Source organism: Argentina silus (genome assembly GCF_951799395.1).
Source record: "Argentina silus genome assembly, chromosome: 1".
NCBI classification, from domain to species: domain Eukaryota; kingdom Metazoa; phylum Chordata; class Actinopteri; order Argentiniformes; family Argentinidae; genus Argentina; species Argentina silus.
Genome location: NC_139655.1, coordinates 22,372,068 through 22,386,585, shown reverse-complemented (window position 1 = coordinate 22,386,585; position 14,518 = coordinate 22,372,068). Strand labels below are relative to the sequence as shown.

The 14,518-nt window shown below is 43.7% G+C and overlaps 2 protein-coding genes across 4 annotated transcripts; one reads left to right on the top strand and one right to left on the bottom strand.

Moving 5' to 3' along the window:
• Nucleotides 1-130: 130 nt before the first annotated feature.
• LOC310804745 (uncharacterized protein) lies at nucleotides 131-4,975 on the bottom strand. Its single transcript, XM_083670068.1, has 6 exons — nucleotides 4,840-4,975; nucleotides 4,116-4,318; nucleotides 3,810-3,989; nucleotides 3,538-3,648; nucleotides 3,296-3,419; nucleotides 131-3,029 (listed from the first exon to the last, which is right to left on the bottom strand). Exons 1-6 carry the CDS (start codon nucleotides 4,865-4,867, stop codon nucleotides 301-303), a joined length of 3,375 nt encoding a protein of 1,124 aa, XP_083526194.1. The 5' UTR covers nucleotides 4,868-4,975; the 3' UTR covers nucleotides 131-300.
• Nucleotides 4,976-5,029: 54 nt separating this feature from the next.
• On the top strand, nucleotides 5,030-13,823 carry esco1 (establishment of sister chromatid cohesion N-acetyltransferase 1). 3 transcript variants are annotated; one of them, XM_083672392.1, is made up of 11 exons: nucleotides 5,030-5,099; nucleotides 5,759-7,820; nucleotides 8,163-9,992; nucleotides 10,171-10,258; nucleotides 10,440-10,500; nucleotides 10,595-10,703; nucleotides 10,888-11,019; nucleotides 11,268-11,357; nucleotides 11,493-11,636; nucleotides 11,780-11,964; nucleotides 12,084-13,823. In XM_083672392.1, the coding sequence occupies exons 2-11, from the start codon at nucleotides 5,760-5,762 to the stop codon at nucleotides 12,250-12,252; spliced, it is 4,869 nt and encodes a 1,622-aa protein (XP_083528518.1). In that variant the 5' UTR covers nucleotides 5,030-5,099; nucleotide 5,759; the 3' UTR covers nucleotides 12,253-13,823. The 3 variants fall into 3 exon arrangements, with proteins under 3 accessions (XP_083528518.1, XP_083528517.1, XP_083528519.1); XM_083672391.1 differs by having other exon boundaries at nucleotides 5,759-9,992; XM_083672393.1 differs by lacking the exon at nucleotides 5,030-5,099 and having other exon boundaries at nucleotides 7,329-7,337; nucleotides 7,506-9,992.
• The last annotated feature ends 695 nt before the right edge of the window (nucleotides 13,824-14,518 follow it).

The window sequence follows — 14,518 nt, the reverse complement described above, 5'->3', positions numbered from 1 at the left end:
TTCTCATACATATAAAGGGAGGCTATTGCCGTCAATACAGTGCCGTCCATAAGTATTTGGACAATGAGGCCAACATTAGAATACTCCAGCTATTTTGATTTGAGATCAAATTATGAATATGAGGCAGAAGTACATAACGTCACATTTTATTGTACAGCATTATTCAGTCATCATTTGGAAAAATCAAAAGCAATTCACAGGTAATAACAATGTAATTACAGAACGCTGTCACCATGTGGTCTCAACAGGTAATTGAGGAGCTGTAAGGTAAAGCTTGCTAAAATCTTTCCTTGAACTTACTCAGTGGGATTTTCTTTCATGTGCTTTCAAAAGCTCTGCTCGATTGAAAGCTGCCCCACAAAGCAAACATTGATAGGGCTTCTCTCCTGTGTGAATCCTCTTATGTCTCTTCAAGAGATCATGGCTGCGAAAAGATTTTTCACAGACGGGACAGACACATGGCTTCTCCCCTGAATGAGTTCTCTGGTGTAAGGTGAGATAATAAGACTGAACAAAACCCTTGCCACAGTCCTTGCACTTGAATGGGCGTTCCCCGGTATGATAACGAGTGTGTATCTTCAGTTCAGATGCAGATTTGAAACTCTTGCCACACACTTTGCACGGATAAGGTCTCTCCTGCGTGTGAATCAGATCATGCCTTACCAATGAGGATGCACTTAAGAACAGCTTGCCACAGTATGTGCAAGGGTAACGCACCCCGGCATGTTGTTTTTGTACATGGAGTTCTAAGGTTCTTTTTAACCCGTAGGCTTTCCCACACTGGGAGCAGGAGAAGCGTTTCTCTGCTGTGCTACTGTGACAACAGAGGATGTGCTTGTTCAGGGCTACATTGGCCTTAAAGCTCTTCCCACACTCCCAGCAAAGGAACGGGCTCTCTTTAGTGTGAGTTCTCTCATGTGTGGTAAGGGCATATGAAAAATGGAACCCCTTCGGACAATGGGAGCACTGGAAGGGGAGCTCCCCGGTGTGAGTCCTCTCATGTCTGATGAAAGCTGGTAAATCAGTGTAGCTTTTCTCACACTGGCTGCAGATGAATGGTCCACTGAATTCATGGTCATCCCGATAGTGTTTGTTGAGGTGCTTCACTCCTTTGAAGCTCTTCTCGCACATGTTGCATTGCAGCGGTTTATGCTTGACGTTGTGTCTTGTTAACATTTCAGAGTCTGGGAAAACTCTCTTGCATTCGGTGCAGTAGAGAGGGTTGTGGGTGAGTTTGTGTGCTCTCAGTATTGACGTGAACCTGAATTCCTTATCGCATTCATCACACTTTACGGTTTTATCCCTTTCTTTTAGGGCCTCAGCCTCAATTATTCGCACCTTGCACACTTTAATCATGTGCCTCCGCAAATCATTTTTGAACTTGAACCCCACCCCACAATTAGGACAGGTGAAAAGGCGCTCCTCTGAGTGGGATCTCAAGTGATATGTCATGCTTCCCCTTACTTGTAGTCCACAAACACGACACACTTTCGCAAGTTTTTTTTTTTTGGTCTCGCTGGGCTCTGGTGTGTAAGAAGGGTCCTGAGATACACTGTTGGGGGGTGAGTCACTGTCTTCAGATTCTGTCTCAAGTTCAGCACCACTGGATGACTCTAGGTTTCCTCCCTCAGACAATGGTTTGTCAACTGTTTTGCTGGATGTCTCTTGGTCATTTTCATCACTAGCTGGTGTATTGCTTTGTCTTACAGTAGAGACCTTCCCGCATCTTTCTGTGTGTCTCTTAAGGCTCGAAGCATCCTTGTAACTCTTCTCACACGTAAAACAACAATGGGGGCGCTCTTCTGAGTGGACTTTCATATGCTTCTTCATGTCACTAGGATGAAGTACAGTCTTACCGCACACATTGCAGGTTAAATTATCCAGGTGCCCCTTATCATTGTGAGATTGCCCCTCATCAGCAAACTCTTTAGGTGATGATGAAGTCTGAGTTTTGGGTTCAGAGACTTCTGCTTCACATGTGCTTTGCTGGTCTGTTTTTGCATCGCTGTGTTTTTCCACAGGGGAAAGGTTATTTTGCACACTCTCTTTGTCTTCAGACTTCTTGGGTGATTTGTCTGTAGGTTCTGACACATCCACTTTACACACATTTTGCTGGTGTCTCCTCAGATCAGATTGGTACTGGAAGCGCTTCCTACACTGGGCGCACTGGTAAGGACGCTCCCCTGTGTGGGTTCTCTGATGCCGCCTCATGTCCGCACCCCGGCTGAAAGTCTTCCCACATGTGGGGCATGTCTTGCAGGTCGATGTACCTTGAGGCCCACTGTAATATTCCATTTTGATTGCTTTAACTGGTCTTAAGGGCAATGTCACGATAGGACAGTCAAGCCTTATCAGCTGCACTGTGGGTTTGTGTATTACAGAGGATATGATCACATTAGGTAGGGTTATGCTTTGTCCACGAGTATTAGAGATACCATTGGTTTCATCTCCACCATCTTTTATTTCAACCGACTCAGAGCTCTGTCTCCTCTCACCCCGATCATCGTTTGCCATTACTTTGTCCATAGGCTCCACCCTCCCATCTTCTCCAATAGCCATTACTATTTCGTTCACTGGTTCCACCTCTTCCTCCACAGTCTCAAGTCCTTTTGGCACAATCTCCACGTTGTTGTCTCCTTCTTCATTACCAGTCTGAACTTGAAGAGCACTCTGGTCTAGAACCACAGTCTCTTCATCCATATCCACCATGTGCACTACATGTTCCACAGGGTCAGCAAAGTCATCATCATCATCATCTATCATTTCTGCCCCCTCATCATTACTAACAAAGGATTGTTTGGAATTTTTCTCCCATTCCTCTGTCCCTCTTTCCATCGTCTCTTCTGCACCCAGCTCTATCTCTGTGTCCTCTGTCAGTGTTATAGATTTCACCACCTTTCCACTGAATGAATCCATGTAGTCAGTCAGTGTTTCTGTTTCTGTCTGTTCATTGGCAATCATTTCACTTTCTACAGTAGAGAGATTGAGAGCTGAGAGAATGCAGTCGCCATCAGTGAGAAATTGAGTGTCTGAAAAGAGAACAGGACAATGAAAGACAAAGGTTAAATAGTAAATAACTGCCCCACTCCTGTTGACTGAATAACACCATGTATCACACTTTACATAAAGTTGCCCCTATACCTGTGTAGTAATGCTGTAATTACCCACGTAACATTATCAGAAGTCACATAGCAATTGTGTAATGGGAATCATTAACACTGTAATGTGTTACAGAGAAATCTAAAATACCAATCCAAAATGTAACATTAAAATGGATCTTCTGAAAGATGCCTACCATCACTATCAAGTTGGCCGAGGTCTCTATGGTATTGAAGCAGTGTTTTCAGCTGCTGAGAGTGAGACAGCGACTCAACACATTCCTCCAGAACAGAGGGTACATCGCTGAGCAGGGAGGCAGCCTGAGACAATGAGGAATAAAGGAGAGGCAAGACAAATGTAGTTCACCCAATGCTCTGGTGTGAAGCCCATGGCTCGTGTAATTTATATTAAGAGATCCTGAGGAATACAAACAAATACCTGTTGGATGTCTGGTACTGGAAGTAGCTTCTCAAGTCTTGAAAGGAAGTGCCACATGAGTTTTGGTATTGCTGCCTCATATTTGGGGCAGAATTTCACAGGAAACACATCCTGAGAGGAAATGACAGTAAACAATATATTACCAAAACATCTGGTAGGAGAGTACTTGGTCTGAAACGAACAGCTTAAATAGAATAGGAGGAAACAGAGAAAAGGTCAGCATTGAAGCAGTTGTTAACAAAGAAAAAAACACCAAAGCCACACAGACGCACCTGGAAGAAACGTTGTCTCTCTTCTGGGTCTTCCAGCAGGGTTTGTATCAGACCCAGGAAGTTTGATGTAGATAATTCAATGTCTTCATCAACGCCCTGCGGGGTCTGCATTCTGTCCAGGTGTGGCTGAATGGTTTTGAGGTCTGCAGTTGACTCCGAGCGACACAACTCAAGAACGAGCTACAACCAGAGCAAAGCAGTCAGGGGTAGTGATGAGGAACACAAAATCATTGTTATTACACCACATCCTTCCCTCTTATCAAGCAGGGCAAACACTCTCTCTCTCACACACACCTTTTCTCTCACCTGTGCTTGAAGTCCGAGAGTGAGCTGAGCCCTCTGTCTGTGATTAAGAAGCTCCGGAACAATCTGTGTGGCCATGGTAACAAACTCCTCTAGCATCCCATAATCCATAACAACTCTCTGCTGAACCGTTTGCCAAATAGCTGCAGAGAGCAGCCGCAGTGGTGGGACCAAGAGGCGCAGAGAAGGGAGAGGAAGCTGGGGACCTAATAATAAGACAGAATTTGTTTTAGTTAAACACACATGAATGATTCTACAAGCATCACATAAAACAGGTGTATCCAGTGAAAACAATATGTATCCTATATTGATCTACATCTAATACAATGTTGGTATCATGATGTTACATTTTCCTATATGTGTTATTGCATGTATAGTTCCAATGTAGTCGTGCTGCGCAGCGGACAACACCCATCCAGGCGCGCAGACCAACAATATAGTCGATCTCAAACACGCACACGAGGTCCCCACTCGCCAGCTATAGTTATCAACTCCATTCTTCCTCGGTAAAACACTAGTCACAAACATAGTCTAATACTTCCCGTCATAGTACAATATACAATACAAAAACATCCCGCATTTGTGCCAAATAATTTTACGGAGGTTAGAGAAGAACCCAACAAAAAATGTTGGATGTTGACACATGACAGTTCCCGCATACCGCAGCAGGAAGTTATCGCTAGCAATAATCTAACTTCTATCATATAAATAAATACAATAATATTACCTTTCTCCCCAGAAATGTTTCTTTGCATATTGTTCCTGCAATGCAGTCACATCTGACAAATGAAACTGTGATGAGGTGATGAAAGTAGTAGACTGTTTACGGGGCTTCACGATATGCTGTGCGTTTCTGGTCCGACTCATCTTTACGGTACACACATAGATGTAACACAGGAAATAGACAGGAACTAGACGTGTGTGTGTTTTTTTTTTCTTCACAGCCAGAAGGAAAAAACAGCTGTTGTTGGGAAACAAAACGTCAAAGTAAGTTTTAGTAACGAATGTGGTTATTTTATAGTTTTATTGTAATGTTAAGAATGATAACACATGACAAGACGTCTACAAATGGAGCTGTTTGAGTTAAATATCTTCGCTTGTTTCTTGTACATTTTAGCTAGCTAGCTTACTAGCTAACTTACATTGAATGAGAGATTGATTCATTTTCTTCTAGCTCCCTAGCAAAGCTGATTGCTTTCAATTTGCTATTAAAAACAAATCTAAAACTACGTGGTGGGTGAATGGGATTTTGAACATACAGTCACTCACTGTATTTGTACATGATGACGACGTAACTAGCTACTTAGCTTGCTAGCTAGCCTATCTGCGTTCAATTACAGCAGGTCACTTTTTCTTGGTCATTAGGGACTAAATTCCAATTATATGTTACGGTTGCATCTCTGCATAGCTTTATAATCGGCTACCGACAAGGGAGTAGCTTGCTAACTAGCTATTGCATTATCATGTTAATGACTAGCTCCATTCTATAGTCAATGACTTTTAACATTTCATCCATGACCACAATGCCCAAGGGACTATCTTCTAGAGCATGATTGTAGTGTTATTAAACAGGTACACCTGCATCCATGTTGATGATGTATTGTCATGTCTATATTTTTGATTGTATCAACACTTTTTCTTGATAGAATGCCAGCCCCTAAAAGAAGATTGGCTTCTCCTGATTCTCAAGCCAAGAAGAGTAAGCTGGATAAGAATGAAATGGCTATGTCATCCAAGAAAACATCACCAGCTACTGCAACAACAAGCACGTCTCACAGAGAAGCAGTGTTGCAGAGAAGGGTTCTTGTGGCTCCCAGGTCCAAGAAAAAGCCTCCAGGACAACCCAGAGAAGGAAATAAACCAGCAAAATCCATCCGCCATTCCTCCAGGGGGAAAACAAGCCTAAAGGCCAAGACCAAGGCCAATCCACCTGTAAATAAAGCCAAGCTGCTGAAATCCACAAGTGCCTCCTCAAGAGCAGCTCCCTCAAAAGACCCCAACTCCAAAGCAGCCTTGAAAAGACCAGCCAAGATTTCCAGAACAGTTTCCACAGAGTCAGATGATGACCTTAGCAATGAAGTCAGCAAATTGGAGGTGTTTAGTGGGAGGGGTGAGGGAGATAGGCCACGCTGCATCAGAAAATACTCCAATGGGGTGAGAGGTAAGCGTACAGCGTCATTAACCAACACAGAAGGAGCTAACCGAGTGTTAACAGCCTCACCCTCTGACCCTGTTCAGATAGATCATAATTATGGTATACCCACTATTTCTGTAAGAAGTAAGCCTGTGAGTGAGGAAAGTGAAAGGAAGACAGTCACAGAGTCCAACAGAAGACCAGAAAGTCAAGGAGATGTGGATATGAAATATCAATCATCTTTGGAGGGGACTGTGGACTTGCACTCTGACAAGATGTTAAAGATACAGGAGGTAGAGGCTGAGGGCAATATGATAACCACCTCTACTGATGTAGTTTATGAAAACCTAGAGACCAAGCTTGGAGCTAAAATAACATCTCCACTACCTACTCATACACCCCCAGAGGAGATTGCAGACTCAGTCCATGAACAGGTAAATCAGAACAAAGTGAGACAGGAGGTAGAGGCTGAGGGAGATATCACCACCTCTACCAATGTCGAAAGCCTAGAGACCATGCCTGGTGCCAAAATAACATCTCCACTACCAATCCATGCATCCACAGAGGTGATTGCAGATTCTGTTCCTGAAGAGGTGAAGGAGAGCATAGTGACACAGGAGGTGGAGGGAGATATCATGCCCAGCTCTACTAAAGAAGTTAGTGAACCCCTAGAGACCATGTCTGGTGCTGAAATACCATCTCCACTCCCAGTAGATTTATCCACAGAAGAGACAGCCAACTATGTTCCTGAACAGGTGAAGGAGAGCACAGTAACACAGGAGGTAGAGGGAGATATCACACCCAGCTCTACTAATGAAGTTAGTGAATGCCTAGAGACCATGTCTGTTGCTGAAATAACATCACTGCCACCTCTAGCTGCATCCTTAGAGGAGAATGCAGACTTCATCCCTGAACAGGTGAAGGAGAGCATAGTGACTCAGGAGGGGGGAGATAACATGACCACCTCTTCTAATGATGTTGGTGAAAGCCTAGAGACCCAGCTTGGAGTACAAATAACATCTCTGCCACCTCTAGATGCATCCTTAGAGGAGACTGCAGACTTCGTCCCTGAACAGGTGAAGGAGAGCATAGTGACAGATGAGGATGAAGGAAACAGCATGACCACCTTGTCTAATAAGGCTGAAAGCTTAGAGACCATGTCTGGTGCAGAATTAATATCTCTACCACCTCTGGATGCATCCACAGATGAGACTGCAGACTCTGTCCCTGAACAGGTGAAGGAGAGCATAGCGACGCAGGAGGAGGAGGAGAGAGACAGCATGACCACCTCCACTAATGACATTGGTGAAAGCATAGAGACTAAGCTCAGTGCAGAAATAACATCTCCGCCACCTCTAGATGCATCCTTAGAGGAGACTGCAGACTCTGTCCCTGAACAGGTGAAGGAGAGCATAGCGGAGGAGGAGGAGAGAGATAGCATGACTACCCCCACTAATGACATTGGTGAAAGCATAGAGACTAAGCTCAGTGCAGAAATAACATCTCCGCCACCTCTAGATGCATCCTTAGAGGAGACTGCAGACTCTGTCCTTGAACAGGTGAAGGAGAGCAAAGTGACACAGGAGGAGGAGGAGGAGGAGGAGAGAGACAGCATGACCACCTCTATTAGTGATGTTGGTGAAAGCCTAGAGACCCCACTTGAAGCAAAAATAACATCTCTGCCACCTCGAGATGTAACCACAAAGGAGAGTGAAGACGCTGTCCCTGAACAGATGGAGGAGAGCACAGTGACACAAGAGGGGGGAGAAGGCATGACCACCTCTACTAGTGATGGTGGTGAAAGCCCAGAGACCCAGTGTGGAGCAGAAATACCATCTCTGCCACCTCTAGATATAACCACAAAGAAGATTGAAAACTCTGTCCCTGAACATGTGAAGGAGAGCATAGTGAAGCAGGAAGAGGAGGAGAGAGATAGCATGACCACTTCTACTAATGATGTTGGTGAAAGCCTAGAGACTAAGCTTAGTGCAGAATTAACATCTCCGCCACCTCTAGATGCATTAGAGGAGACTGCAGACTCTGTCCCTGAACAGGTGAACATAGTGATACAGGAGGAGAGAGAGAGCATGACCACCTCTTCTAATGATGTTGGTGATAGCCTAGAGACCTTGCCTGGGGCAGAAATAATATCTCCACCCTCTCTAGATGCATCTTTAGAGGAGACTGAACAGGTGCAGGAGAGCATAGTGGCACAGGAGGTAGAGGCAGAGGGAGATTTCATGGACACATCTACTAGTGAAGTTACTGAAACCCTAGAGACCCAGCTTGGAGCAAAGATAACATCTCCGCCATCTCTAGAAGCACTTTTCAAAGTCATTCAAGAATCAAGTCTTTGCAAACAACCCTTATCTGATACCAAGGGCTCAAATGTCCCTGAGTTTGAGGTAGTAAACAAATGTGTCCAGGATTCTATAGAAATCCTGAAAGAGGACTGTGACTTTGGTGTGACAGAAAGTCTTGAGTGCACTTTAGACTTACAAACTCCACTGATTGTGGAGGACATGGAGATTGGGCACTGTATTGTGGAAGTGGTTGGAGAGAATGAGGAAGATATGGATAGTGATCTAGAAATCATAGATAGCTCTCAGGAGATGCAACAGCAGGCAGTCCCATTAACCAAAGGGTCTGAAGAAGAGTGCAGTCAGGAAAAAAGTGTAGAGGAGTGCAGCCAGGAAAAAAGTGAAGAAGGCACCAAAAAGAAAGACACAGGTTCCTCGAAAAAAGACATAGGCACAAATGCTGTGAAGAAGGGAGACGATAAAAAGGCACAGGGTGGCGGGGGAAAGTCAAAGAAGCAGGAAATGAACCCCCAGGCTCGTACCAAAGCACGTCTAGCAGCTCTAGCTGAGCAAAAGGCTGCAGCCTCTAAAAGAGCAGCCAACAGGCAGCTCAACCTCTTGGCCCTATGTGAGGAAATAGCTGATGACATAGCCTCAGACAGCATGTTATTGAAAGAGAAGGAGAAGCAGGCTGCAATTGAGGCAAAACCCAGTGAGCCAGAATGCCCACCTCCTGTTACACAGGCTGACACTGTCCGTGTCCCAACTCCTGCTGGCCTTGATGAATGCTCTCCCTCGGCACCCCCTGCTGAAAAGCCTGCTGCAGCTAAGCCCCCAGAGGAGGCACCAAAGAGACGCTTCTTCATCAGCCAGGTTACGGTGCCCCTGAAAGCCCATGAGAAGAAGAAGCTAACCCGGTATCAGAGGCTACGGCAGGTGGAGCTGCAGAGGGAGAAGATGTCCTGGACTCGCGTGAAGAAGCTCAAGTCTGATCAGGCCAATCAGATGATGGCTCCAGAAGTAGAGGCGAAACCTGCCCCATCACTGTCCACTCCAGTAGCAGCACCCCCAGTCCCTACACCCTCTGCACCCACAGCAAGCCCAGCAGCGGCCACAATAGCTGCACCCACTCTAGCCTCAGCCAGCAAAGCAGTAGCCCCCAAGGTCGAGCCCCCCAAGGTGACCTCTGCTCCGGTGTCCACCCCCAGAGCAACCCGAACTGTATCCAAGAGGACTCTTCCAGCAGTACCCCCACCCATGCCCAACGGGCTAACTGCCCAGAAGCCCAAGCCTGTGGTGGAGTATAAGCCTTACAAAGCCAGACCCAAGTACTCTTTTGCAGACTTTGAACTGGATGGAATGGATGACGAGCCAAAACCCACCATGCAGAAGACAATAGTGCCTCCTATATCTATGCCTCCTACATCTAAAAATGGCAAACTTGAGGTAACTTTTTCTTTTGACCTGTCCTGTCTCTTTTAAATGCTATGACATTTATTGTTACAGAAATCAGGCCTTGCCCACAGTGATACTTTTAAACAGTATAAACTTTTACAAGTTTGTGTAAAGTCAAAATTATTTTGTAATGTAGGCCTAACCCTCTTCATCTCCCCTCCTTCAACAGGACTCAAAAATACCAGTTTCCTCCCCTTCTTCTAAAGAGCCCCCAAAAGATTCTGTCAACAAGCAGCAGTGTGAAGAAAAGCCTGCTGGTATTTGCATTTGCTACTGTACCTTTCATTTGCTATCCTACCCTACGAACTAACCAAAGGACCCCTTATCTCTGTGTTATAACCCCATGCAACCATATTGTAATGTAACAAGATTTCCTCAATTAATCTTTTTATTTATTTCTCTTTCTCTCTCTTTATTTTTTTCTTCCTTTCTTTATAGTTACTGCGATTAAGTCCTCAGCCTCAGAAGACAAGACATCAACAGAGAAGATCCCTGACCAGTAAGAATGTGCACCCAAATAACAATGACAAAAGTCTTCTCCACAAGAATGCTAGCACAACCTAACTCGTAACTTCTATGTGTGTCTATTGTAGAGCGATTGTGCAATCAGGAGCTAATGGCAGTCCCCTCTCGGACGCACGTCTGCAGAAAGAAATCAAGAAACTAAAGGAGGCTGACAAAGATGGAAATCAAGCCATCATTGTGAGTATTTGAATCTTTTGCTCAACAGTGTCCACAGTATTACAGTGTTTGGAATTCTTCTGACTATGCATAGCCTATCAGAAGGGTAGCTGAGTAGCTCTTAGGAATGCTGTAGTTTATTGATGTGTTGGAGAGAGTATGCAAGAATCTGATTCAGTACTCGTGTGTTCGAATTGCCTCCTAGGATGCGGGGCAGAAGCACTTTGGGGCGGTGGCCTGCAGTGTGTGTGGGATGTTGTATTCCGCTGCCAACCCTGAGGATGAATCCCAGCACTTGCTCTTCCACAACCAGTTCATCAGTGCGGTCAAATATGTGGTGAGAGGGAGCTCTCATTCATTGCACTGCACTCTGTCCAACTCCTCACCCATGACTCAAAGAGAATTTCTATCAACACACTGGGCTTGGAAAGGCAGATATGCCCACACAGGCATCCATTGCAGATATTCACTGACACACTCCACATGTCCCAATGAAATATCATGTGTAAACCCCACACAGCTACATGTACTTGCAGCTTCTGCTTAACTATTGAATAATCAACTTCATTCTCATGTCTTCCACAGGGATGGAAGAAGGAGAGGATTCTGGGAGAGTATCCTGATGGCAAGATCATTCTTGTCCTTCCAGATGACCCCAAGTATGCACTGAAGAAGGTAGGTTTTGCTCAAATGTTATGTTATTTCATATGATTGATAATCGCTGACTGAATTTAGATAATATTTTAAATCCCTTGAGATATATTTAAAAGGATGCAACACATTAGGAACTCTGTTCATCTTGTTTCTCAGGTGGAGGAGATCAGGGAGATGGTGGACAATGACCTGGGCTTCCAGCAGGTGGAGACCAAGTGTCCCTCCCAGACCAAAACCTTCCTCTTCATCTCCAATGACAAGAAGGTGGCTGGATGCCTTATCGCTGAGCACATTCAGGAGGTGAGAGAGGGGCATGTGTTTATGAGTATAGGACAGAAATTGGAAATATTGTGTGTGGGTGGGGGGGATGGGAGCTAAGAGACTATACATGTACAGTATAGTAGTTTTATGTGGTTATACTAATGGTATGTGTGTGTGTTCAGGGTTATAGGGTGATTGAGGAGGCCGTGCCTGAGGGTTCAGAGGGAGAAAAGGTGATGTTTGAGCGCCAGAGAGCCTGGTGCTGTTCCATTACCCCAGAGCCAGCGCTCTGTGGCATCAGCCGCATCTGGGTCTTCAGCCTGATGAGACGCCAGGGCATCGCCTCACGTATGATCGAGTGTCTCAGGTCAGTCTCACACAGTCAGGAATTCATACAGCCACATGTTTAATGATAAATACAGAATTTCCATGTGTACATACTGCATAAAAACTTCAACATATATTTCTCATGTTGCCCCTTGACAGGAACAACTTCATCTATGGCTCATACTTGAGCAAAGAGGAGATTGCTTTCTCTGACCCCACGCCTGATGGGAAGCTCTTCGCCACACATTACTGCGGCACCTCTCAGTTCTTGGTTTATAACTTTGTCAGTGGAACACGTTCGACGAAACCAAGTCCAGATGTGGTGTGACAGTCTTCTAGTGAAGTGTGTTGGAATCGCACGATGGTGATTTTTTGTTGAGGCCCAAAGGAACTCGCCCTCACCAACCAATCTCTGGATCTGATCATCAACATCATGTGTCACAATCACATTTGTGGCTCTATTAGACTGAATGGATAGCTCATCAGAAACTACTGTAACAAACTCTTTTGAGGAAAAATCTTGGTTTTTAATCTCAGGTTGAAAACAACAAGGTGTTGTTTGAAAAGACAAATTCTCCCTTTAATCCCTGCATAGTATTTTGAGACAAAGAATATTTTCTTTATGTGTTTTTTTTAAGAATTAAGAAATTGCTTTTATTGAAAGAGTTTACATGCATGAAACCTGACAGCAATAGATTACAAAGAGCATTTCACAATTCAACTCATAGTTTTTGATCATGATCACACCCCAGATGGAAGTCGATAAATATAAGAGAAATGCACTAAATTTAACTTACACAATTATTATACTATTATGTGTTGATCCTGTCTTCATGATGCATTTCATTCATACATACTGTAGCTTCTTGCAGAAGTTAGAAGTTGTTGTAATAAGCCTTATTATACATCTTGTGTACACAAGCGGTTGTTATTACACATGTTGATGTTCATCTCTTACATGACATTCAATGGGTCACTCCTGCACAATTTCTCAGAACATGTTTGATTCTGGTGATTTTTTTCACATATAAAGATCTCTACCAATGTTGCTGCCATGTATCATCATTGAATTATATCCATGATTTAAATGGAGAGCCTTGTTTTGGTTGGGATCCCAGTCTGGAGTGCCATGGATTAGCAGTAATGGGAAATGGACTGTTTGATAAAGATGTTGGTTTGAATTTGAAGTGGGGCATTTGGATGTTCTTCTCTTGTTCAAGGCTCTTGAATCAAATTGCTTAAGAGATGTGGAATTGTTCAATCTAGCCATATTAGTCCATTTCCTGGGCAGTTTATACTGTATAATTGTTTCTGCCTCTCTCTCTACGATTGTGCCTCCTATGGATCATGAAGGTAGACTTAATTTCGATGCCCTTAAATTGTTTTTTAAATTGTCCCCCCCCCGCAACACAGCATTTTGCTGAATTTTACTGAGAATCATGCTCTCATTGACAGAATAACCATTATTTTACTTCAAATAGTAGATACTTAGATTCGACCTCTATCGATTTTATAGATGGACATTAACTTTTAACAAGGGTTATGATCATTAATTGTGGATAAAATATAATAAAGTATACATACTATATGAATACTGTCATGGGTAAAATTTAAATGGTCTAAAAGCTCAGGGTTATTTGCTCTTTGAGAGAGTAGATAACACCATCCACCAAGGTTACCACCACAGAACAAGGAGCTTTTGCACAGCGATAAACATTGTGATTAACATTAATTAATTTTTTTCAGTATCTGTGATTCACCCATCATGTTGTTTTTCCTCCTTCAGGTTGAAACATTTGCTTTTAGAAATACTGTGTGTCATGTGTAAGAAAAACATTTGATTTTTACAAAGCTGTCATGTAAATAGTTATTTAAAATAAATAAACAACTTGAACATTTCTCCTGTTCCATTTCTTTTGGTGTTTGTAACGGTGTGCTTTGCTGACTTTAAAGCATTTCCATGGTAGTCAAACAAATCATAAATAATCAATAATAATGTCACAATATTAATGTAAGAGGATTCATGGTTACTGTACATCACATTGTACCATCTTGGGAGTTATTTGGGTTATTATATAATTGTTCAAGGCTTATGCCACCTAGTGGACATGTTAACATGTCCTCTCTAATTCAAAGAACAGCAGTAATTAAGCCTACTGTACATTCTAGAGATGTCTCTGTGTGTCTCTCATCCATCTGTCATGGTGTCTCTATTTGACAGACAGGTAGCTCAGCCTTGTTGTAGAGTGTTCTAATTAGAGTTATGAACATTACCTCAAGAGCATAGGTGGGTGGGTGGGTGGGTGGGTGGGTGTTGTATTGCTGTCGATCCCATATGTCAGAATAGTCACACATTACTTGTGAGATTCACATCTGCTGGCTGACACTTCATAAGTCACTGAGCAAAGTATAATAATGACACACACTGTAGAACTCCATGAACTCCGTCATCCTGACTTAAAGGGATTTTGTCCAACTTTAATTGGGGATCAATCTGGCCGCCATGTTCTCTCTTTGTAGACAAAGTTGTAAACACTCTCCCCTGTCAGTGCATTCCATGGCTCTCCTGTCACAACACTGGCCTGCTCGATGGT

Coding starts and splice junctions, on each gene's coding strand:
- LOC310804745 (XM_083670068.1), bottom strand. CDS start 4,867: ATGCAAAGAAACATTTCTGGGGAGAAAG. Junction 3,420..3,537: donor CAGTACCAGACATCCAACAG/GTATTTGTTTGT, acceptor TCATTGTCTCAG/GCTGCCTCCCTGCTCAGCGA. Junction 3,030..3,295: donor CGGCCAACTTGATAGTGATG/GTAGGCATCTTT, acceptor TTCTCTTTTCAG/ACACTCAATTTCTCACTGAT.
- esco1 (XM_083672391.1), top strand. CDS start 5,760: ATGCCAGCCCCTAAAAGAAGATTGGCTTCTCCTGATTCTCAAGCCAAG. Junction 10,501..10,594: donor ACAGAGAAGATCCCTGACCA/GTAAGAATGTGC, acceptor TGTCTATTGTAG/AGCGATTGTGCAATCAGGAG. Junction 11,358..11,492: donor CCAAGTATGCACTGAAGAAG/GTAGGTTTTGCT, acceptor CTTGTTTCTCAG/GTGGAGGAGATCAGGGAGAT.